The sequence below is a fragment of the Centrocercus urophasianus genome, unplaced genomic scaffold (genome assembly GCF_019232065.1).
Source record: "Centrocercus urophasianus isolate 14NV4802_14NV808 unplaced genomic scaffold, USGS_Curo_1.0 seq_17, whole genome shotgun sequence".
In the NCBI taxonomy this organism is placed as follows: Eukaryota; Metazoa; Chordata; class Aves; order Galliformes; family Phasianidae; genus Centrocercus; species Centrocercus urophasianus.
Genome location: NW_024884722.1, coordinates 28,550,415 through 28,575,479, shown reverse-complemented (window position 1 = coordinate 28,575,479; position 25,065 = coordinate 28,550,415). Strand labels below are relative to the sequence as shown.

Below are 25,065 nucleotides of genomic sequence, written 5' to 3'. Positions count from 1 at the left end.
CTGTGATACTGTGCAGGGTGAAGGTGAAGTCCTCTGCTGGCAGAGCTGTATGTAATCAGAATCTCCCTTTTGAAGGACCAGAAGAGACTTGTCACTTCGGGGATGCTGTGCCTGTGACCTGGGTACTCAGTCCAGCTGGGCAGCCAGGTTTTTCAGCATGTTTTGGATGAGAAACATTGGAATCTTTTTCCCTTCCTGCACTCCAAGAGTGAGTGTTTTTGCAGGTACCAGCCTGACAGCCCTCAGTGCAGGAGTCTTCCTTGTGCCTCTGAGCAGTGAACAGACGTGTCTGTCATGGTCTGAGCTGTCAGTTCTGGAAGGACCTCAGCTGTCAGAGTTTCTTCTCCATCCTTGACAGTGTCCATTTTGTATGCTCATGTGAGCACAGGTTGTCAGCTAACTATGACCTTGAGAACGCTATTCAGCAGCACTGTATTAGCATCATCTGGGTGGATATGTTGTTGGGATTTGTCACCTGATATTCTTACATCAGCCCCAGTAGTTGCTGCATTTTGAAATCTTTCAGCAAGTAATGTTTTAGCTGCTCAGTGCAGGCAAGCACTCCGTAGCAGGCAAATTTAGCTCCGTAGTAGGCAAATTTCCACTCAAGTATAATGAGCCACTAAGTTGATGGACAGCCAGCAGATTGTAGGGCCTTTCAACCATTAGTGCTTGTCCTAAGCCTGTTCCAAAGCAGCTGGGAATGTTGTACCATGGAGATGTGGACAACAGCTGATAATTATTAACACACTGTTAATTTTGTTTCTTTTTCATCTGATTTGTGAGCAAGTTCCACAGCCTTTAGAAATTCAGGGTTCTGCAAGGGAATTCTGTGCGTTACAAAAAAATCTATGTTGGTGGAATGTATGTAGAAGCGTGGTGTGCTTTATGCAGACAGAAAAGCAATCTACAGAGATGCTGGAATTTAAGCAACTGCTGCCAATTACCCTTAGTTTTACGAGGAAATGCCAACATCCAAATACCAGCAAACTATTTTACGCTGAGCCAAATGAAAGGAAGGAGGTCATTGTTAGCTCATAGCTTTCAGCTTTGTGTACAATACCTTTTGCTTAGTCAAGGAAAAGGTTTTAGGGAGAGTTCCCAACTAATTCAATTGAGTGTTTTATCACCTTTTTCTTCTAAAGCTTCTTTTCCCGAGGAGCATTACATAATTCTGCATTTTATTGTGGATATAGTAGTAAGAATTTATTTTCAATTTTCTAAGTATATCTTATCTAAATACATTCAGTTTCTATTGGCAAGTGACATTTGCTCTCCTCTTGCCTTGTTCAGCTGTGTCTGCATTTTAGTAATGAAATGTAGGTTAAAGAAAAAGCAGGTTTTTGAGGCAGCTCTTTTCAGTTCATTTTAGAGTAAAGATTTCTGCATCACAACCCTGGTTTTCCAATTTTTATGGGATGATTTTGGCCACCCTTTATTGTTAGGTTTGTTTTTTTTGTGTGTGTTCCCCCCATACTCCTATGTAAAATGTATCTGGAAGAACAGAGGAAGAAAAAGTGACTGGGAGCTGCCTCTGTATGAGGCTGTAGCTCCTTATCTCAGGAAATAGATTAAGAATGGGAGTGTGGCTAGGTGTTTATGAAATGAAGAGATGAAAAGAGAAAATGGGAACAAGTATTCATTTTTTTCTCTTAGTAGAATCTAGAGGATGCTTAATAAAATGAACAGACAGACAGCTTACAATGAATGTGAAGGTACATTTTCATACACTGTGTACTTATGGTTTGAAGTTCATTGCTGCAGAATGTGTGGAAGAGAGAAGTTTAAATGGACTCAGAAGACCTTAGGAAAATGAATGTCTGATAGGTCTGTTGAGGTAATAGTCTTTATATTGCATTAAGGAAGGATTTCTCACACTTAGAATTTCATGAGAGAGAATACTGATATTTTCCTTAAATGTATAAATGACTGGATAACAATCACCATAGCAACGAAAAGAATATCAGGTTAAAGCAGTAAGGAAGGGTTTTAACAAATGTAATGCATGTAGTTTTTTCCCCTTCAAATACATTTGCAGTAGCTCTTTGTCATATTTCTGCATCCGTATTTCATAGCTTTGCACATTTCACCCCAGTGCTGCATACCAGCATCCTACTGCTTGTTGCTGCAAAGATCCTTGCCTCACAGTGGCAAGGAGCCATTGCACTGTGGGAAGAGATCATCTACAGTGGTCAGCTTGCACCTGGCCTGGGGATGTTCCCAGAGTGTTGCTGCCTTGTCCCTATGGGCAGCCTTGGGCAATGTGGCCTTTAGGCCAGGGCAGAGTCCAGCCGGCACAGAGAGTTGGGGCTGCTGCTGCCTGCAGCTTTCAATGAGGATGAGGGTAAAGCATAAATAGTTTCTTCTTTCAATTAGTTTTGACCAATCAAAATGTTTTTCTCAACAATTTGCAACATCATAAATCAAAGCATCGAGTGTAATATTAAATAAGCTTTGGAGTAGTTGCATAAAATTATTGAGTCCTTGTGAACACAATGTAGAGCTTTCCTAATAAATCTTCTTAGAGATTGGTGTGTTTGTTATTTTTTTTAAGCTATGATAGGGAATCTGAAAGGCAAGTCTCTAAGCACTGCAGATAGTACAGGCTGGCTTTCTTATGTACTCTTATTTCTTACCTTTGACTATTTGATTATAATAACCACATTCTTTCTAGAGATGAAGTTTTTTGGGTATGTGTTACCTAGTGGAGCTGAGGAAAGGTACATATTACTATAATCTTTCTTACGTATCTTATGTGCACTGTCTGTTGTTGCATAAAATTGCTCAGAAGTTCTGGACTTCCAGCTAAAAAGTCTTCCAAGAATTTTGAAGTGGGGAAAGATGAAGGACAACAAAAGCTTTGTGAGCAAAATATTTGTGAGTACTAACATTAGAAAAATATTTTCCAGGGATACCATAGTTTCTTTTTGGAGAGTAATCAAATATCAGCTGAGTGTTGTTACAGACCTTGTGAGTACTTAGCAAATGCTGTATAGATTTTGTAAATTGTGCTATCTGTGGATACAGTGTTTGTATATTGTTTGTTCATTTTCTTTGTGACTGAGTTGATTTCCTTTGCTTCACAAAACCTGCTTTATATATGTAACAAAACCAATGGAAGATAATGTTTTTGAAAGCATTCTGAATAGAGCTTGATGTTAATGAAAACCATTAAAGGTACATAATAATAGAAAAGAAAATTCATACATTACTTAAGGCTATCTTTTTTTTTTTTTTTTCTTCTGTTTCTTGTTACCAAGCATGAAGTTACATCTTTTTCTGTAGTTAATGTCTTTGTTTTTTAGGAGGTAAATGCCTGTGAATTGCGAAAGCCATTCTGTATCATGTTCTGTGAGGAGCAAGGAAAGAGAGACATGTAGAAAAGATCAAAATAAAGGAAGGTCCAGTAAAAACCTAACTCTTTAGTTTAATACAGGAATTTTCAGTACTCTATGGATAGTGGTCTAGATTGCGCTACCTATAACCAGAGCAGGTCAAAATTCACTTAAACTGTTTGCCAGGGAAACTTAAGCACTTACAGTGTTTAACTGTATCTCCAGAGAAGTCTAACTTTTCTAGAAAAAAATGTCATAGAACATTGCTTTTTAAATGCTTTCTTTCTTTCTTTTTTTTTTTTTTTTTTTTTTTTGAAAATCCATCTGTGATTTTGACTTCTCTGTGTCAAGAATTTAAAATTTGTTGTGTAAATTATGTTTATAAATCCACACCTTTTAAATGAAAATACGAATAGGATAAATTTCTTCTAGAACACTGTCCTTTATGATCTCAGAACTGCCACCAAAATTTCATTGTGTGGTTAGATAATAGCATGGGTAGTAAAATGATATAAGAAATGTATACAAATTTAACGGAAAATGTTGGTGAATCTCAAATTTTTTAATTGAAAATTTTTGTTAAAAATAATTTTTCAAGAAAAAATATTCCTGAAGTTGTAGAGCTTTTGAAAAGCACTTGGAGTTAAAGAAAGGAGCATTTTTTAATACACAGTTGACAAGCCAGCTCACCAGGTCATATAAAAAATGGGCTGAACTTTTCTTTCATCCTGAGATGACTCAGAACCATCAACCGGAATCAGAAAGTGAATTCATGATGGCCAAGCTTCTGTAGCTGGTAGAATCATACCATGATCTCTTTATCGTTTGACGAAAGGCTATGAAAAGTTTGACTGTTCAAACTGCCCAAATCTAGGTGTCCTTTAAAGGGGTAGTCAAATTCAAAAGCACTCTACTCAGATAATATCCAGAAACCCAACAATGAACTGCAAAAACAGCAGATATTTTGACATTCCCAACTGTAGTGTATCAATTAAATGCATAAATGTGGAGCTCACATGTAGAACGACTGCAAATGATATCAAGCTCTGATGGTTTTCCAGCAAATGCATCATCTCTTTCTCTCCCTGGCCAGTAAAAATTTCAGTGAATCACTAAGGCTGGATGTTACACTGCAGAGAAGAGGAGAACATATATAAATCAACACAAATTGTACTGTTACATCCAAATTTGCGGTGTATTTTTTTGTTTGTTTATGAAACAGTCTACTGTGGTCACTGTTGCATAGATGAGGGTAGTTCTGCTCTCAAAAGCTGGTAACCTCCAACCAAAAATCATTTGGAGGCTTTGAAGAGTCCACAAGTAATTAGTAATAGCATAAGGAATTGGTTCTTGTTTGTCCAAAACCAGCTACTCTTGAACACCCTGACGTTTCTTTCAGCATTTAACATTTGACAACAGTGTTTAGAGTATCCTTGGACTCCAGCACTCACTGTCTCTCATTTGACAGCAGTTTTGTTTGTTTTTTAAACTGCAAGAGGAAGATGAGGTGATTGGTTTGTCTTTCAAATAGTCAAGCCAGTGACAAGATGATCCTGCTGTTAAGCAAGTCACTTTTAACATCTGTTGTGGCCTTTATACATCTATTAGTCTAACTTTTATGATTACTTACCAACGTTAATTTTAGAGGCATGGTTGTTGATATCAATTGGTAATTAGCAGTGCCTCTGGGAAGCACCTGATTCAGCAGTATCTTAGGCACTCACAATTAGTTTATTAAACCCTTAAAAAAATTGTGATGCTACACACATCTTGTGCTATAACAGTGCTACCATCTGATTCAACAACAACATCGCTATGTTATTGACTACTGTTATATCCAGAAACCCAGAGGAGCAGGAAGAGTGCAGATGAACAGGGGTGGAGGTTATCTGCATGCTTTGCAGGAGAAAAGCAGTAGGATCCTAGAAGAAAATAGTTCCTGTTCATTTTCAACATATCTTTCCCTGCATTTTGATTTTGTGCATGGGAAATGAATTGCAGACATTTGGGGACAGAATGGTACTTGCTGGCACTCTGGACAGGTGCTATCAAAGGATAATATTCTTATTGTTATCATCACTGTTATGATTGCTTCATTTAATGCTACGTCTTTTCCAATACCTGTGTTGCTGCAGTGTCCCCCTACTCATTTCTTCTATTTACTATCATTACCATGTTGTCACTGTTCCTTCAAATACTACTATTAATTGAAGTAATTCCCTCTACCAGAGTTGAAGATGGTTTATTTATAGTTCTATATAATGCAAACCGTAAAGTTAGATTTATCTTCTCATTGTCTATCAGCTCCTTTCTTCCACTTCCTGCAGGTCTGCTGTACTGTACCATTCTGTTCAGATTTGGTGCAGAAGAACGTAGATGTTTCTCTGTGTTACATAAATGATCAAATATGCTCACTAGCTGTCAGAACATGGGAAGAGGACCAATGCTGAATTGGTATCATTGCTCTTTCAGTGTCTTCCTGGCTCAAAAATGTCTCATTCTGCCTATTAATGGAGCAAGATCTGATTTTGGCAGAAAGATAATATTAATAATTTATCTTTTACCATAACATTAATTTTGATGTACAGGGAATATAAAATATAAAGTATGTGATTCTGAACCATTCCAAGGGATTATGAGAAGTCTTTTACTGGGTCAATAAAAGCTATAGATTTACAGACAACTACTACTTCAGTTCTGCATGAAACTCCTCAGTCACTGTTCTGCAAATAGCTACTGAATACACAAATACGTTTACATCTTAGTTTCCTTAATATCAGTTGCGTAAGGCATTATGAGCCTAATCTTCATTTATGTAATAGAGCTCTGTTAGGTATAAAGTAGTTGGCTTTTAATAACGTGGCCATTTCATTAAACTAAACTGAGCTATGGCTCATAAAAATATAAAGGGAACCACTGCCTTTCACTTCCGAATATTTTATATTCTCTGGTATGAAGAACCATAAAAATAGTGCAACAAGGTACTGCTGAGTTATGCCAGGTAAGGTCAAAGTTGTTGATTGCAATGCATAGCTGAATTTGTAGAGCAAGAGCTGAATAAATACTTTCACTCAAGCTTCTAGAGAATTAAGAATATTAATGCTGAAATGCCTCTACCAAAGCCTCTGACTGTGTAGTCTTTGGTGTTCCTAAAATACCTTCCCAGTTCTAGGTTAGGTGTTGTAGTCTTTCCCTCTTGGTTTTCCCTATCTCTTAAGCATCACTTACTGTAAATGACATAGACTCCCTATTCTAGACTCTAACTGCTCTCTGTTTAATAGTGATTTAATGCTGTATTTGATATTGCATGTGAAAAAAATGTGTTTCTGATTCTAATTTGTGTTTTTAATGTAATTTTCTTCTCATTTGGTTTAAGCCCTTTGAATTACTTTAGAATTGTCAGCTTGTTATTGTGCAGCTTCTTACTGGAATGTATTTTGTTCGCACAATTGGAGATTTGTGTTCTCTTAAATCTTAAATAGCCATGGGACAATCCATGTAGGTGGTGATTCAGTTAACGCATCTCTTCTCTCTTAATTGTGAACCTGTTCCCTTACGTGGTTTGAAGGGCATTATGCTGCTGCAAGGGCAGCCTTCATGTGTCATCTTACTCCCAGACATTTCGCTCAGAAGCGCTCATATGTCTGTTTCCTTACACGTGTCAGTTCAAGTCAACTGCTCTTTCCTATTCAAATCCCTCCTTCAGTGTTCTTGAGCTTTCTTTGTTTTCTGTTCTAGTTTATGCTCAATTTACTTTATATAAGAGAAACTCTCAGGCTTCTGTGGTATTATGTACATTTGCTAAGCTAAAGTACATCTGTAAGTAATTGTAAGGCTGAGGCCTCAAATAGCTCCTATGCACTTTTTTGCATAATTGCTCCCTATCTGCTTCATTGTTCCAGTAGCAGTGAATGATTTTTTTTACTGGGTATGAAAATATTTGAGACTTTCAAAAATTTAGGGATTACGCCACTCCTCAAAAAGCATGAACGAATGCCTTTGTGAATAATAAAGATCTGGCCATGCTAGTATTTAAGATGGTGATCAATCCACTCACCTGAGTGCTGATAAATTGATGTGACCCCAGGCTAAATCTTGTACTATCGGATACAAATCAACTGGCTCTACACTTAAGTATGTCCTCATAACTGTTGGCTGGGATCTGAATTCTCAGAATTCAGGTTCAGAATTCTATGCAATGTGGACTTGATTCAGATATCTCTGGTGAATTCAGCAACCACCAGGCTATCAGGCTGCTCTTTGATTTTTTTCGTATATGTGCTTACTCATATCCATGATGCACCGAAGGCTTCCCATGAAAAATTATTTTGTTGAAAGGGCTTGTGTGGGTATTTTTTTGTCCGTTTCTCTTTTTGCAGTCTACATCAAGAATGAAAGAATGATTCCAGGAACTGGATCGGATTTCACATGAAAGAGCTTCTGTGGTTTATTTGAACTCAACAGCAGTAGTTCTGTTGTCTTATATGCAGTGTTGCTTCTAATTTTTCCAACTAGTCATCATTAGCTTAGATATTTGCAGTTGCTTCTTCTACGCTTCTTATGCTGACTGTCCACTCCAGTAGTTGTCCCCTTCTCCCTTGATTTTCTTCGAGCATGCCTAAATTCTGTTTGGACAGATGCTCAATGCACTATTAAGATTGCATGTTTCTCTCAGCTGTGTTGTGACTGCTCTCTGTGCAGCATATGCCACGGGACGCGTGGAGTCCCAAATGACACTTTTGCCACTGTGCTGTACTACAAGCTTGTCATCCATTTGCAGCTCACTTTCACCCTGCAGAATTTTTTTAACATAAATTGCCATTTTTTCAATAGATGAATCTCTGCTTCACATTTCTTTCTTTCTAAATGATGTTTACTTCAAGTCAAAGCAAAATGGATAGCGCTGTTTTGTTTCTAGATTTGTTCTGCTCCCATTTATTTTTACTTCTAGTCTGACATATTTACGGTGTTTTCCAGTTTTGAGATACTATTTGCATTTTAGAAAATTTGGTTTTAGCAGTTTGCTATTTCTTGTTCCAGATCATTAATAAAGATATAAGATAAACAAATTATTAATACCGACTTATGCTAAGCTACCTCAAAACATTTCTAATCGTCTTCATATATCGTTCTTTGTTGCTACTTAGAAGCTAATTTATAAATCATGTGATACTGTTCTTATTTCAGGGAATGAATTACAATTTTCTTAGCTGAGTTTTCGCAAGACTCTGTATGAAACAGAACTGAAATCCACTTACAAGTTTGTCACATTTTCATTTCTGTTACCTATTATTTTTGCTTTCAAAAAAGCAAACAAATTTTTCCAGAATGCTGTGTTCATCATAAGATATTACTGCCTAATGCTCATCTTCCTATTATTCTCTAGAGATGTTTTATTTTAATTTATATAGCACACTACACGTACAAAACACTGAAACTAGAATAAGCTGTGTTCTTCCAGAAGACCTCGGATTCTTAAAGGCCTATTAAAGCAGCAACGCACATCAGTGTGCTTCAGAGTTCCACAGAGAAAGCCAGGGTCCTTCAGTGGGATGGTCAGCCCTTTGCTAATCCTCTATTTTTTTCTTTAGAGGGCTTACTGTCTCAGGATGGTCCTGTTTGCTGAAGTATTGGGAATGAGAGAAAGTAGCTTTCCATGATCTCCCTGCCATGCTCTGAACTTTAACTATGCAGCTACAATCCTTCTGTGGCCCTACAATGACAAATTGATTGTTCTGAGCGTTAAAAAGGGTGTGATAAAAATTTCATCCAAACGACTGAGATTTTCTGTATTGCTTAAGTCTTGGTTCGCAATCCTCTGCTTCATAATTTTGGTATGTTTTGGAATTCTCCGTGGCTCTATGGCTGTGAGTGTGCAGATATTCTCAGCATATCCCAAGTGCTTTCAGTCAATATATCCTTGTACACCTGTGATGCAAGTTTTTGATTATGGATATTATCTTAGAATTAAACTCAAATATTTGGCTTAGATATTAGTTTTCCAGAGATACAGAAATGTCTATTGGATCTTTGGAAATGTCAGCAAATGAAGTAATTTTTCAAGAGCCCTAACATGCGTCAACATTTTGAAGTACATATTATCTATATCTACATCTTAAAAAAAGTAAATAATTAAATCTTGTAGTAGTACATACAATTTCAGAGAGTTGTTTAACTTCCTTGTTTCTCAGTTTAGATACTTACGGTTTCTAATGTGCAATGATACCTCGACGACCAAATCTACTACTTCCAGTCTTCACAATAAGACATTTTGTGTGATTACAGAATTTGTCACAAACTGATTATTTTCCTATCTAATGTACATGCATTCTAACAATTCCACAATATGTTTAGAAGCAGGCTGTGTCTTTAGTATAAACAAATGCAGAATATCAAAATAGAATAGAATAAATATCTACACCTTGGTGACTTGCAGTTATTACACTGCAAAGATAGGGTTATGCTAGAACACACAGTACTACCTTGAATCAGTTTGATTGCTGTTCTTGTCCACGTTCTTATAGTTAATAATGCTTGTGCTTCAGAATAGAGATTTTTGAATATTCTTTATAATATGTAGCCGTTATAGAAAAGTGTTGTATCAAATTTGCTTGTAAGAGTGTCAATACCTTTATATTTTCCTAATCCTATTTTATGTAATTACAGATTATACAAATACACAGTTCAAAAAGATGTTTAATTTTTCTTGGTTATGATTCCGTATTTCACATGAAAAATTTTTGCAAGGCTACTCCAGTCATGGAGAAGGAAAAGATGTTCCAGGAAGTCCTGTCTGATCCTTAGAAAGTTTGTTGTATAAATCCTGTTAGTATCTTGCTGTGAATGATACTGAATGACAGCAAATCTCTAGATTACAGATACAGTGCATTTAAAAAGATTCCTTGGATAAAATGTAAATATTTGTTCTACTTACTTTTTAAATTGAGTTCTTTTTTTTTTTTCCAGTAGAATTGCAACATAGGAGTGTCCAATTTATTCAGTTAATTTATTAGGCCACTGCCTTATTTTATTTGCCTGTAAACTTTAATTGTTTGTATTGATTCGGTATTTTCTTATTATTTCAATTGTTGTCTTTATTTGAAGTCTGCTTTTATAACATTAAATATATTTTTGTAAGTTCTTAGTCAGAAGTTCCAATGTGCCAAATATATGAATATGGTACAAGGACAACATATTTGATTTAAATTATGTTTAAGAAAATATTGCCAGTGACTTGAAATCCATTTCAGTTCAACATTAATCTAAAAGCATTGTCATGTTGTGAGTGGCACTAATTAATTTATTTAATTTCATAGCCACAATGGCTTTCATATAGACAGTATAATTTGGGTTGATTAAGGTGTCACTGTCTCAGGGCATGAGAACGGACTGCCTTGTTCTCTCTCTTCCATTTCTCTCTGTTAGAAGTTCTTGAGGTTACAAGGCAGGGATTCCCAAGTCTAATTTGTTTGGATGGTGTACCTTTAGCTCCAAAGTCACCAGACAGAAGTTTTCAGTTTTTTGTGAAGGTAAAAGAGGCAGGCTCTGGTTTGATGCCCTCTCAAACACTACTGTAAATGTGCTTAAAAGAATTGTTTTCTACTTCTTCTGGGAGTCACATTTTCCTTGAAAAGTAGAGGAAGCGTCTAGGATGTCATACTTAAAATGGAGGTAGCTAGCAGTGACATGCAGTATTTATGCATTTATAAACAGCAACTACTGCATCATAAACTTATACAATGTAAATGGTCTTCTGTGCTATTGTGAGATAAACATTAAATATTCACTTTTTATGCTAATGCAAGTTTTCAGCTATATTTCCTACCAGTTTAGGATAAATGACATCTCTGCTTATTTGGGCATTAGACAAATTTCCCATAGTCCAGTGGTTTGAGCACTCACAGCAGAGTTAGGAAAACTAAATTCAAGTTACTTTTCAAGGAGTATGTAATTATGGTGTAGTAGAGCAGCATGAAAATACACATTTTTCAGACAAACACCTACCTGTGTGACAAATCATATAGTTTTTCATCAGTTTCATCTCCTAAATGAGGAAGCACACAGGCTCTCAATCTAATTGATTACGATCAAAGGAGGTAGTAAATCTTGCAAATCTGTGTTAAATGCATGCAACTTTGCTTTATTTGAGCAAATGGATTGTCTGCCTCATTATGCTGATGAGGGTCTTCACGCTTCTGTGCAGTTGTTTCTGATATTGTCTGGTGTAAGTTTACCATGCCATCTCAGTATGATTTCCCCTGGGGAACTAAGCTCAAGTAAGCATTGGGCAGCCAGGTGCTGCATCATTAACAGTGTCATGAAACTCTGTTGTAGAAATTGGCTTATAATTTATCAGTGGAAACTCAGGAAACCTGAAATTATATTTATGTCAGGTCTTCTTTGAAGGCCCTGACAGGTGTCAGTACTTTTCAGGAAAAAATTCCCCAGGTTCATGAGACACATGGATGACATCCTTTATCATTTTACATTCCCAGGTTTTCTGGCCATGCAGTTATTTCACTTTGGTGTTGAGGAAGCGTGTTTGGACCTATATATGGTTTTGGTTATGGTTTTGGAGGCTTGAACATAATGTTAAAATTTGGAATTTCTCCATTTGTTTTTGTTGAAAACGCAGTAAATATTGATAAAGATTAGAATCTTGTCTTGAGTCAGAATTTTCCAAGAAATTACACTTTTGACTGAAATTCACCTTTATTTCTTCTGGTTTGTCTTTAGAGGGTGATTGACCTTCTGATGTATGGTTAGAACTGTAAGATTGCAGTTGTAAGAGCAATATGGCTCTTTCAGAAAGAGAAGTTAGATAGGTTTAAATTGAAAAGCTTTATTGAAGTAGTTGCTTTCAAATCCTAAACTCCTAAAACCCAGTAACTTGAGAGTCAAAGAACAAAACAAAACCAGAACACTCAGAGTGCCATTAAATGTACTTTCCAGACACCACTAATTTTTGAATTACATCCTGGAAGTGCTGACTTTGCAAGTAGTTTGTGATAATCAGATCTTAAAGTTGTGCAACTCCTACCAGCTGATGTTCTATGACCTTTGGTTCCAGGTCCTGGTAGGAACGTGGTGCATATTTCTACTAAGAGTGAAACTCCAATGGTCTTAACAAATAATGGCAGTACTCATCGTGTTTAACAGTGCTGGAAATTAGTTTCTCAGGCACTGATCTTGATAGGTCAATTGCCACAAATTGGTATACATATCTGTAAATGCATCGGTGCCATAAATAAAATTCTGTCTGCAGTAAGTGGAAGCACAAATTGGCACACTTCTAAGTAAGTGAAATGTTCTGAAGCACAAAGATATTAAGGGGAAAAATCCCTAATGGAAAAGGATTTCCTCATGTTCCATCTATCAAATTTATCTGCATCATTTGCCTTTTAGAGACTGAAAAAATTGTTTTTCTGTACAGAACACCATGGAGTTCTGTGCTGATACACTGTGAAATATGCTTCTCTTCCTTGCACCTATCTCTACTGCATAAAAAGAGAAAACTTCGGTTTCGAATGAAAGAAAAAGACTTAGAGTCTTGCAATAGTGTGTTTCCATTTCCTTTTAAGAATTCTTATTTTTAATACAAAATGCTAAATATAGGGTATTCAAATAGTTTGCCTAATACGAAGTCAAATATAGTTTATGAAGGGGAAAGGAATAACAGAAGAAATTGATGTCAGTCCACCTGTGCTGAAGTAATCAATTTATTTTATTTTCCATTCTTGAATAAGTAGTGATTGTCTATAGATTGTGTAAGCCATTTTTACTGAAACTTTCTCTGTATCTTCACCATTATTGTATAGAACAGTCCAAGAAAGCATAGATAGTTCAACGTTCTTTAATGATTTGAGAGAATATGTTTACCACATGCACTTAGATTGGTATTTGTTGAACCATACTGATTCTTTGCAGCTGGCAAATTGGTTAATTTTGTGTAGCAATAGAAAAAGCTAAGAAACACGTGAGGCCATATTTCAGAGCAAGCATCTGAATTTGAATTTAAGATATACAATGGCTATAAGTATCTACCCATATTGCGGAGTATTCATTATAACTCCAAACTTACATCACAGGGAGGGGTTTCAATCTGAGATAACTCAGCTTTCAGGCGTGTCATTAGGAAGCTTATTATTAGTCATTTATTTTCCTCTTCTATCCCTCAAGTCAGCTGGGTAAAAGGAGGTATAACTTTAGTTCTTTTCTTACCTGCGTCTCAACTGGAAGATTTAGAGACTATAGAGTAATTGTATAATAAATAATAATAAATCTACCTCTGTGGTAGACATGACAGCTGACTCATCACTGATTGTCCTGTTCTTTTCTACTTCCCTGTTTATCACTTCAGTGCAACAAAACAAAAAGAAACCTATACAGATCTCTCCTGTCACAGTGTATTTGTTGGTTTGACTTTTGAGGCTTTAGGATATGACTAAAGTCATAGAAATAAATCGTGTAGGACATCTAGCCATAGGCAATTACAGCAAAATAAGTTCTTTCCAAGTAGATTTTGACTTGCTACATGAAAATTAGCTTCTGGCAGGAAGAAGGCACATTTCACATATCTTGGACTAAGTTAAATATCTACAGGGCATGCCTTCAGCAAACAGCACTGCCTCCTATGTGAACATAGTATTGGTGTTTAAGAGTACAGCTGGATTTAAGAGTACTATGGATTCTTTTTTGAGTTAAAAGGAGTGTCTGATTTCTGCTGCCACTGAAGAGCGTATTCAGTTGAATAATGCAAGGGTCACTTAAGATTGACTTTTCTGTTGAACCTCTTTCCAGAAAAAGCACTAAAATTGATTTTGAGGTGATAAATTTAATTGAAAAATAAAATATTTACGTGTAATGTTCTATGGAGGCATCATGAAAATACATGTCTTGCATATAGCAAATGCACATAGTACTTACAGAGGTTATCAAATATTTGATGATGGGAGCTTGGGAACTTGAGAGGCTGTCATTGTTTTACTGATGAGGTAGAAGTAGGGCAAGAAGAGAGAAAATAGAACTTAATATAGAATTTGAAGACAACCCAAAATAGAAGGCATTTTGCCTCCACAGAATCTGTGTCAAGATTTTATAACCACCAGTGAACAAGAACATCATGCAGCAGGAAAAGAGGTTGGTCTTTGATGAACTCTAGAAAATGATTTAAAAAGTAGGGGAGGATCTGATGTGAGAGAGGAGTATGGGATAGTGAGACTGTAGAGATAATCCTAAGGACTGTCAGGCAATATAAACAATATAATCTAGATGAAGTAATATGACAAGTACTGCAGATAATAAAGCAGTTTTATTACAGACATTAATGAAAATACATTCACACAAAGGATTAGTTTCTGTTCTCTAAATCTCACCGATTCTGATTCTGCACTTAAAAAACTCACTTCTCTTATCCTGTATGTTAGTTCTGGATTCAATCAAGCAGCTGTTAAATGTTTATGTAAGTGCTGAAGGATTTCTGCCTACCAATGTTTCAGACTCACTGCACTTTCTTCTTCTAGTTGGCAACGTGGGACTCTGAAAAAGGACTGAATGGTAGCCTGCAAGAACGACGTCTGGGAAGTGATTTACAAGGACTGACACTCAAAGTGGTGACTGTCTTGGTATGATCCTATTTGAGTTCAGGAAACAAAATGCTCAAAATAAAAAGGTTGTGACTGAGTATTCTGGGCAATTCCTTCAGTATTTTTCCCTATCATTTTCAATTTTGTATTTTTGGATGATCAGTTACATAAGCAAGGAGCATAGATGATGGCCTTATGTTATTTTATGTGAATCTATGCACTGTCAGAGATGTACAGTATTGGCTTGTTTGCTTATGCTGTTTTTCTGCATTCAAGTTCATACTGCACACAGAACTACCACAAGACCTGAGTACTCAGGGCTGCACTTCAGATATGCAGTTTCCAGCATTTAATGGATTTTTAAGATCAGGTGGGCCAATTACAATAATCTGATCTTGGCTTTTGTGCACTGCAGGCTATAAAATTTGAGTGTTTCTTCCATCAAATTCATAACTTCTTGTTGATAAACTGTCTTTGAAAAGAGTGGTATGCTGAGTGGTATACTGATACCGAGTGATAGCAGAGCTCCTATTAGTTGAATGCTAAATTATGGACAAATTAAGACAAGAATGCATTCCTGTCTAAAATATTGTAGTTCCCAGATTGAAGAATATGGTGTCTTTGTGATTTTGTTTTTCTTCTTTTTAATCATGGTACAAATAGGAAGTAATGTGCGAGATCATTAAAGAAATCACTCCAGCTTTCTTTCCAGAGTCAGTTGATAGGCAAGGTTATGGTATAACATGCAGAGGAGGTTGTCAGTACCACACCACTAATGCAGACAACTGCAGAGGATATACAGCCAACAGCCTCAGCATTGCCTCTCAGGAGAGCAGGTTCCCATTTCTGACAGAAAGTGTACAAAAAACTGCTGCATTCCTTGGTCTCAAAATATACTTCAATATAAAATATGCCAGCAAACAGCACCTCTGAAAGATCTTCCTATTTCAAAATTTTAAAATTTTAAAAAACCAACAATTTTAGCATCTGCTTCACTGACTCCTGGATAAAAGATTACTCATTGTCTATCAAAGATTACTTTCTAAATCTGATATGATCTGAGTTGGAGAGCTGTAATGTTCCTAAGACTCGTATGCTTAATACCTGTTTTCTAGGCAGTTAGTTGAAACATTAGCCAGTGAAGAGACAGGTATTCCAGAGAGCAATTCATCCTGCAGATGCCAGGAGGAAGTTAAGTTAAGATCCTCTGGGGTCTCTGCCTCTTCTCGTGAACTGTGTAAAATCAAGGACCGTGAATGGGACAGCTCCTGAAGCGATGGTGTCTGGCAGGAATGCCTGTGAGTGTCCCACCCAGCCTACAGATTTTTCCTCAGGATGTTCTGAAATGTGTGCTAAGTTGTCCAGAATTAACTCAGAATAAAATGATTTTGCTAAAAACGTAAACTGAAAAAATTGTTTCAAGTATCAGCTGAGACAGTGTTTTGTTCTCAGGAAGAACCTTTTGTGATGGTGGCAGAGAACATACTTGGGCAACCAAAACGTTACAAAGGATTTTCCATTGATGTCCTGGATGCACTGGCCAAGAATCTGGGCTTCAAATATGAGATATATCAAGCTCCTGATGGGAAATATGGACACCAGCTTCAGAATGGCTCCTGGAATGGCATGATTGGAGAACTTATTAACAAGGTACGTAGAGAAGAAGCTATATTTGGGGGAAAAATAGAAAAAAACCAACAACTCTGCAGAGTAGGATGTCAAGACTCTGGAAAGGGATTGCTGAAATTCTCCCCTTCCTCCATTGCAAATTACAGGAGGTGGAATTGGGATCAAAGAGCTAGTACAGAACACTTCTGAGTTTTGGGTGTTTTGACTGTGGTCTGAACTATGTATTTTAAAACTATAGTAACTATAGAGTCTGTTGTTCTATTTACCCCCAACTATTATCAATGTACATTATATAAATGTAAGTCTGTTTACATAGATGCCAGTATAAAAAGAAAGCGATTTTCTGTGTGTGTGAATGAATAACTACAGAAAGTGCGTCTTTTTAACATATGAATATTCGCGGAGCACTGGAACAGGCCGCCTAGGGAGGTTGTGGAGTCCCCTTCTCTGGAGATGTTCAAGACCTGCCTGGATGCCTACCTGTGCGACCTGCTGTAGGGAACCTGCTTTGGCAGGGGGGTTGGACTCGATCTCTGGAGGTCCCTTCCAACCCCTACAATTCTGTGATTCTGTGAATTAACTTTTTTTTTGTCGCTATGTATTTGCTACATTGCTTTAAAGTATGACTTTCTTTGTGTCACTTTATGGCAGTGTGTTTCATAATGATTAACTGTTTGACTCCAAAGCAGGGGAAGTATCCCAAATAATATATGCTTTAAATAATTTTTTTTAAGGACTAGCATTCTAAACTGAGTTTGAGATTATTCATTTATTTAAAATAAAGGGGAAAATATTTTCTTATTTAATTCAAGTCTTACAAATCAAGAATAAATGAATTAAACTTCATTAAGTGGGAAAAGTCCAGGAGAGTCAAATTAGAATGTATTTTGTTTGCATTCTCACGGTCTGACACATGACAAATGCTAATCAAGAAAAAGAATCAAAGGAGTTAATATTCTGTGTTACTGCCCTTTGTAGAAAAGATTACTCTTCTGCAGTAGAGTTGTTACTGGGAATAAAGGCTTTCTCGTTATCTAGTAAGTAGGCGTCTCAGTGTCTGGTAAGTAGATGCTTAGGAAGAAATAGAAGCAATTAAAGCACTATCAAATGTGTATATGATAATGGAATAATCTTGGTGGCAGCTAGGAAAAGTAAAGGATTTTCGACTTATTTTGCATTGATGTAAGGTATTTGACTTTCAGTCTAGTAAGAAATCCTGTGAAAATTCTTCAGAAATTGCGTACTTTGAGGTAACATTATTTATAGTGGTATTTCTGCTACTAGCTTTTCCACCAGCTCAAAAGGAGAATTCCTTAACCTAATATTTACTCTACTTTCCTAACAAAGCACAGAGATAGGAAACAGAAAGTATGTTGGTTTTTTTTTTGTTTTTTGCTTTTTGTTTTTTTTTTGTAGAGAACTGTTTTGAGATGAAAAAATAGGCAAAATCTAATAGCAGCTCTTAAAAGCTTTGGGGATCTTATTTATTAAACACTTCTCTTTCATTGAATTTGCGTAATCTTAAAGGTCCTTCTGTATATAAATCCTGCTCATTTTAAATATTGAGCTCAGAGCAGGAGCTGATTTGCTTTTGCGCATTCTTACAGTTATTAATTTTTGCAAGCACTTTATTCATTGTAAAAAACAACAGTACCTCCACCCCGAGATGTCATATGAAATCCCTTCATGAATACAGGAAGTTGACAAGACTGCGGGGATAACAATGAACTGTAGCTCTTCATAACTTGCTACCAAGTGCACAAGCTAAATAAATTTTGTATGGAGGAGTAAGGAATTTTTTAAAGTAATCTTGTGGTGATAATAGAGTAAAAGGAGCATTGATACAACTGTGAGGTCTGTGTGGCTGATGTTTCATTTTTACTTCTTGCAGTGCACTGAGTTAATATGGTTTCAAGTTTTAGACATTGTTTTGAAAATGAGTGAGACATAAAGGTTAAATAAAAGGCACACATTCCAGACACTTCTTGTTCTGCAGTGCTTTGGCAATTTACATTTCACTTTTCTGCTTTAAACCAATGCAATTAACATTTGAATGATGAAACTGATTTATTGCAAGTTGTCTTAAAATGTTAGGTTTTAGAAGCGCATGGAGCAGCTTGCTTTTTGAAAAACTCCTGAAAGGAGTATAGCAGAATTCATGGTTGCTGAAGGAGATCTGACCTGTTGCCTTTGTCTCACAGAGAGCAGATCTAGCGATTTCTGCCATCACTATAACACCTGAACGAGAGAGCGTTGTGGACTTCAGCAAGCGGTACATGGACTATTCAGTGGGGATCTTGATCAAGAAGCCTGAAGAGAAAATCAACATCTTCTCTCTCTTTGCTCCTTTTGACTTTGCGGTGTGGGCTTGTATTGCTGCTGCCATCCCTATAGTTGGTGTCCTGATATTTGTCTTGAACCGGATCCAGGCAGTCAGGGCGCAGAATGCCTCCCAGTCAAGCCCCTCTGCCTCCTCCACCCTGCACAGTGCCATCTGGGTTGTGTACGGCGCTTTTGTTCAGCAAGGTATTCAGTCTGATAGATCTTCAGAAGTGTTCTGCCTTGGATAGAGCATTTCATGACATGTTAGTCTTGACCAGAATGTTCTCAAGATGAAAGAGAAGTTTTATATGAGGAGGTAATATGTTTTGTTAGCCGAAATAATGGGAGAATAGTTGAGCTTTAGGGTGTGTGTTCTACTTCTCTATTTCTCAGAAGGTCTGATAAAACGAATCCCAACAGACTTTTCCACTTTGTGAAAATGATTATTTGGTAAATAAACCTCAGAGCTGCTTGATGTGACATTACAATGCCACTCAGCAACTGGCAGCTTTTCTAATTATTTAAATCTGATTTTAGAAATTTGTGTGTTTTTGAACTCATGTGAGACAGTTTATCTTTCTGTCATTTAAAACCAATAGTAAGGTGTTCTGAGCACTCTAATGATTTAATTTCTGCATATTAGTAGTACTTCAGCATAAAACTTTACTTATATAGAATGTTATTTATGTTCTCTAGGTTTGATCCTGAATAATGCCTGAGGGAAACATTTTGAAATACCGTTTTCTAGAAGAGTATCCAGGGCGAGATGTTGACTGTCTGTCTTAGTGGAAGTAGCTCTTAGCTCACAGAAAAAAAGGTGGTCTGAAAGCACAAGTGCAGATGGGTTACTTCAACGAAGTTGAACACAGTAGGACGTACAGGGTAGAAGCTCCTGATGCACCTTTATTTTCCTTGTTTGCTTTCAGGGGGTGAATCTACTGTCAATTCTGTGGCTATGCGCATTGTGATGGGAAGCTGGTGGCTCTTCACCCTTATCGTGTGCTCATCCTACACAGCAAACTTAGCAGCATTTCTCACAGTATCAAGGATGGATAATCCTATAAGGTAAGAACCTCTTCTTAGCATGAAGCTGGAAACCTGGATTTCACAGAAATGTATTATCCATTTGAGCAGTCATTCTTGCAAGAAGGAGATAGCTTTCTAATAAAATAATAGTCCTCGTATTTGTGACTGCTTCTCTCTTGTACCCTCCCTGCTCTTCATTGACTCCAACATTCCCCAAGCAGTTTTGTTAGATGAATGGAGGGGACAATGGCATTTTAATTCTATGTTTTTCAAGAAGCAAGTCTTTCATGTTTCTTTGAATCTTTCTTGATTAGAGGTCCTAATGCTTCAGCTATCTATTTTTCTTCTTTTTTCAGAAGGAAGCTACTACCTCTAGGGAAGTATGTGTTATTTCACTTTTCACCTTCAGCATATAATTTTATATTCTTAATACTTTGATAGACATTGTTCTTTATGCCATTATTTGCATATAAGATAATATAGGAGAATTTTAAAATATAAATGACCCTGTTTAGTGGCATTATTTTCGGAAGAGGCTTCTTTGCACAGAGGATAAGATAACCAAATCTGACTCGAGGATAATAGATGTAATATAGCAGTTGTTATATTAAATTTATATATAAATCTCTGTATTTGTGTTGGCAATGTTATGATGATAAATTACAGCTTCTGTAACAAACCCAATTTATCTTGCCCTTTGACTTCTTTCCTCTGCCATCTGCCTACTAATCTATATCCTGTGAGAATATTTTCAGGCCTCTGAGCAGCTCCTGAGAGATGCTGACTGTTTGTTGGCTTTTTTTTATGTTTGTTTGTTTGTTTTTCTTTAAAAATTTAACAGTTAAACAAAATTTCCCTTGTTTTCTTTCAACATGGACAAAATTTTTAGCTTCACATTGCCAATGGAGCACTGAGAGGGCCATTTATTGTCCTCTTTCACTGCTGACAGGATTAGAGCCTGGTATCTCATGTTTGATCTGACAGCAATTGAGAGGAGAGGTGTCTAGAAGACAGGCATTGCAACACAGGCTCTCCTAGAATATGCTGATGCAAAGATTTTAGGTGCTACTGATTGACACGGTTACTATGTCAATCTCATTTGTGGTTTCAGTGGCCAACCTGAGAGTAGAATCTTTATGCACAGCTCCTAAACACTAAGTTGCACTGTTAGCATTCAAATGAGGATAGCTCTTAAAAAAGCTTTTGCCTCATTATCCTGCATGGGACAAAAAAACTCTACTTTTCTCATGAGTTTCACAGTATTTCCAATTTAACTTGCCATTGCAAATGTGCAAAAACCATAATGCTTTGTATACAGATAGTGTTGTGATAATAATATGAACAACTCAGAATCATAAAAGCTTTGTTTTAAAATGAATTTTCTATTATTTTGTTTAGAATTAGTAGATTTAAACAGTAAAAGAAATAAGATCTGCATGTAATTTCTGGAAATAACAGGAGAAACTAAAGAGAATAAAACTAATACTGCAGAGTATCTTTGCTGTAAGATCTCATCCTAGGAGGATGGAAGACTAAGGTTAAGCCCAATGAATAAATTGCTCTTGTAACCCAGAACAGAAATAGTTCTCTGAAAAACTTGAACAATGACCTTCAAATGATTTCTGTAAGTTCTATTTTCTTCATGATAGGAGAAATTGTCTGTTAGGTTTACTGAGCACCTGCCAAAACTCAGCAAATTTCAGAGCAGGGAAAGTGTGGGATAAAATGCAGAGGAGAATCTGCAAGGAAAAAAAAAATAGAACCAATCAAACGTATTTATGAGCTGAAATGCAGATCATTGGATGAGGTGTCTGAGGCTGATCTATTACAACATGTATAAGAGGATTTGATTTCCCATCTTATTGAAATTATTAAGAATTTTGGGCAGGTGAGGTGCTCAGTGTTGTCTTGGGTTTTCCGAGTCCATTCTGCCCTCTCATTTCATAGATAGCCACTGAAGAATTATGGTTATATGCCCTTCTATACCCAGTGGTGGCTGCTACGTACAAAGTTCAGAAGAATCGCATCTACTTGTACAAGGAGGGGATAGAGAAAGTAGGAAACACTATACTGTGATCTGCAAACACCAGTAGATTCATTCATGTGCCAAGTCAGAAAAGTTTACTGTTATTTAAATTGCCATAAGGCTCACTTCTTGTGCTCCAGCTGCTTGGCCATAAGGGCAGGAGTTTCCTATAGATGTTTTGGCCAGAGTGTGGATTATTCTTACTGTCTGGAGTGTTTAAATTGATCGTGGATGCTTTGGCTTTTGCACCCAAATCATTCCTCAGGTAATCTTAAATGCCTGCTATCAGAAAACTCTTAGGTTTAATGACTGGTTGGCAAAACTAAGCCACTTAGGGGAAGATATTTCATGTCACCTATCTTCAGAAGAATCATTTTTCATAGTTGTAGTGTCAGGTTTAAAACAAACATATTTCTCATGAAAGTAAGTTATTACCTTACATGAATGCATTATTCCCTACTCTCTCAGCACAACCTAACTTCAGCATGGTATGATGTTGAGTATTTTTACATTTCTAAATTTGCCACTGAGCTAGCCTGTGTTAGGTCTTTCACGGACCCAGAAAAGAATGCTTATTTGAGATCCATTTGTTCCCACCCAAAGAGGCACAATGAGTTATAGTTGAAAATTTGCTCAGCAGCTGAGAAGTGCCAAATTCATCTGTGTGTACTTCCATTGTTAAGAAACCAACCCCCTGTCCTCTCAGTAAGTGTTCTGTTATCTTTCCCTCCTTAAGAAAGTTCTCTGGTGTTCATTATTGCTGCTGCTAAATTGCTAGCAGGGGAGAAAATAGTACTTTGGTGCTGCAGAAGCACCAAACATGAATGAAACATAGTTAAAATTTTCATTACAAGCCTGATTCTCTTCCCAACCCCTCTGCAAAATACCTAATAGAAGTATCAATTTTTGCATGTGCAGTCTGCACCTAGCAGAACAGGCGTATGTTTGATTGAATAGCTAGGTGTCAATCAACCCAGTGATATTTAACTCCACAATTTTTACTACAAAACAAGCGTGGCATGGAAATCATAGATGACATTTAATAGAAAGGGCTTGGCAAGATGTTCACTGAAGCAAAGTTGAACTGTTGGAAGGTAGATTTTTAATATTAGCATGTCAGATGAAAGCCTGCTGATGAAAGAAACAATTTTTGGAAAAAAAAAAAATTGGTACTAGTAATTCTCAAAGGCTTTCCAACCGTGCTGTGAGTTTCAGAATCTGTCTGTAGTTCACAGAAAAGTGAAGTACTGGACTGCACTGTCCAGGTGCCCAGAACACTTGTAAGAAATGTGCTTGGACAAAACAAAAACTTCTCCATGGGTTTTCCAAACCATCATGGGCTTCATGGCTTCAAAGGGGAGAGAGTGCAAGATGCTGCCTTGCTCCCTTGTGTGTCTTAGCTGTCTGTTGCTCACTCCACTGTGACAGGTCAGGGGGAATAGTCAGAATGCAGAGTTTGAGACTCTCACTAAAATCCTTGGCTCCTTAAAAGATCAAGGATAAGTGAAAAGAGTGGAAGCTTTCTTAAGCTGCCCTCCATTCTCCAGTAGTAAGTGAATGTATTTCTGCTCCCCTTTGCTCTTCTAATAGCCTTTTCTGAGCCAACTGTCTGACCATTCACATTCTTCTCATTTTCTCTTTATTTTGTTTGCCTGTTCCATATCTCACAACAAGGGGACCAAGGCAGTAAAGCAGTCACCTTTTATGCTTTCTGTATTTGTGGAGATTCGCAGGCACAGCAGTGTGTGCTTCAGCAGATTTCCCAACCCCAAACAGGCAGAGGAGATACACAAACTAAGGAGAGAGCATTTATGTGAATGTGCTGGTGGCAGCCACTCTGGATATTGGACTGCAGGGCTGTAACCTACATTCTAACTTGTGAATGAGCAATTAATAATTTCTGTTTTCAAGTCTTATTTTAAACCCAAGTGATTTATGTGTATTCTAATATTTGCAATATGACCTGTGTGCAGCTGAGGAGTCTTTCAATGGATCAGTCTGCCAAATGAGGGCTAGACTATTACATGAGTTTGTTCTTTCTTTTGTCATATTACATTATCAAGCAGCCCTTGGATCTGCAGTCTGACCTTCCATTTGTAATTATGAGTTTAATTAGCAGTGACTTAACTTCCAGCTTCGTTTCTTGTTAACAAGCAGACTACATGCTGTTCAGTAGTGCAAAGATATTCCTTAACCTGGTTTTAGGAGAGCTTGTGTGATAAGAGGTAAGAATCATGCAAGAAAAATTAGAACATAAAGGGTAGGCCATTTACAAATTCAAGAGTTGAAGATTTTATCAGATCAATCCTTAATATTTGTGCTCTCTATGGATTCTCTTAGATATACCTGCTTTTATGTTCACATTTATTTCATGATTTGGGGTTTCCTTCTTTGTGTTTCAGCCCACAAATTTCACCTCTTTTGGTGACAGCTGAAGATCCACAGCAGCTTAGTCAGGGTGATAAGTCAGGCACTTGGAAGACTTGGAAACAAAGTGTGATTTTCTACCACAGACTTTGTTTAATCTTTGCAAGCTGAGCCTTCTCTCTGTCTCAGTTCCCTCTCTCTCTGTGTAACAGAGTAACTTATTTCATATCTTACATGGCATATTGTCACTTCAGCTGTTTTAAAGATGTTGTCTGGAAATGGCCATATTATAATAACTCCATAGGAATCAAAAAAGTTAGATGTTCTGAATTGCATACTAAACAGAAGCAATCTCGAAATATTAAAAAAAAAAAATTTGGAAAGTATTTTGAAGATGCCAGCTAGAAGGAAATGAACAGAGGTTTCATCTGCTGTATTTAAATGGATTTGATAATGCTGGTAGCAAGAAGCTCACAGGAGTCTCTTTATTTGCAGTGATTTTGCCCTGAAATTTCTTGCTTGAAAGCAGCCTTTATGTTTTTAATATTGCACTTGGCTTTCTAAATATTTCATTGGATTTTCTTTGATTGTTAATTTTCTTATGTTTAGTTTGTACTGTGTTTTATCTGTGCAGCACCTCGGGCACATTGACAGGAGGCATGTATGAATAAGCATGATAAAAAATAATTATCATGATTATTATTTAAGGCCTGCGAGCAAAAGCTTCAATCATTAAATAACTAGGTTAAGTTCATCCATAAAGAGATGAAGGCTA

At 36.8% G+C, this 25,065-nt stretch overlaps 1 protein-coding gene across 2 annotated transcripts in view; it reads left to right on the top strand.

Annotated features, from left to right (window-relative positions):
- Positions 1-25,065, top strand: part of GRID1 (glutamate ionotropic receptor delta type subunit 1) — a 509,969-nt gene that overhangs the window by 442,677 nt on the left and 42,227 nt on the right. For both annotated transcript variants that reach the window (XM_042818876.1, XM_042818875.1), the window contains exons 9-12: positions 14,858-14,959; positions 16,373-16,570; positions 18,751-19,075; positions 19,798-19,936. In XM_042818876.1, coding sequence (XP_042674810.1) covers positions 14,858-14,959; positions 16,373-16,570; positions 18,751-19,075; positions 19,798-19,936 — 764 coding nt within the window. The remainder of the gene's footprint in view (positions 1-14,857; positions 14,960-16,372; positions 16,571-18,750; positions 19,076-19,797; positions 19,937-25,065) is intronic.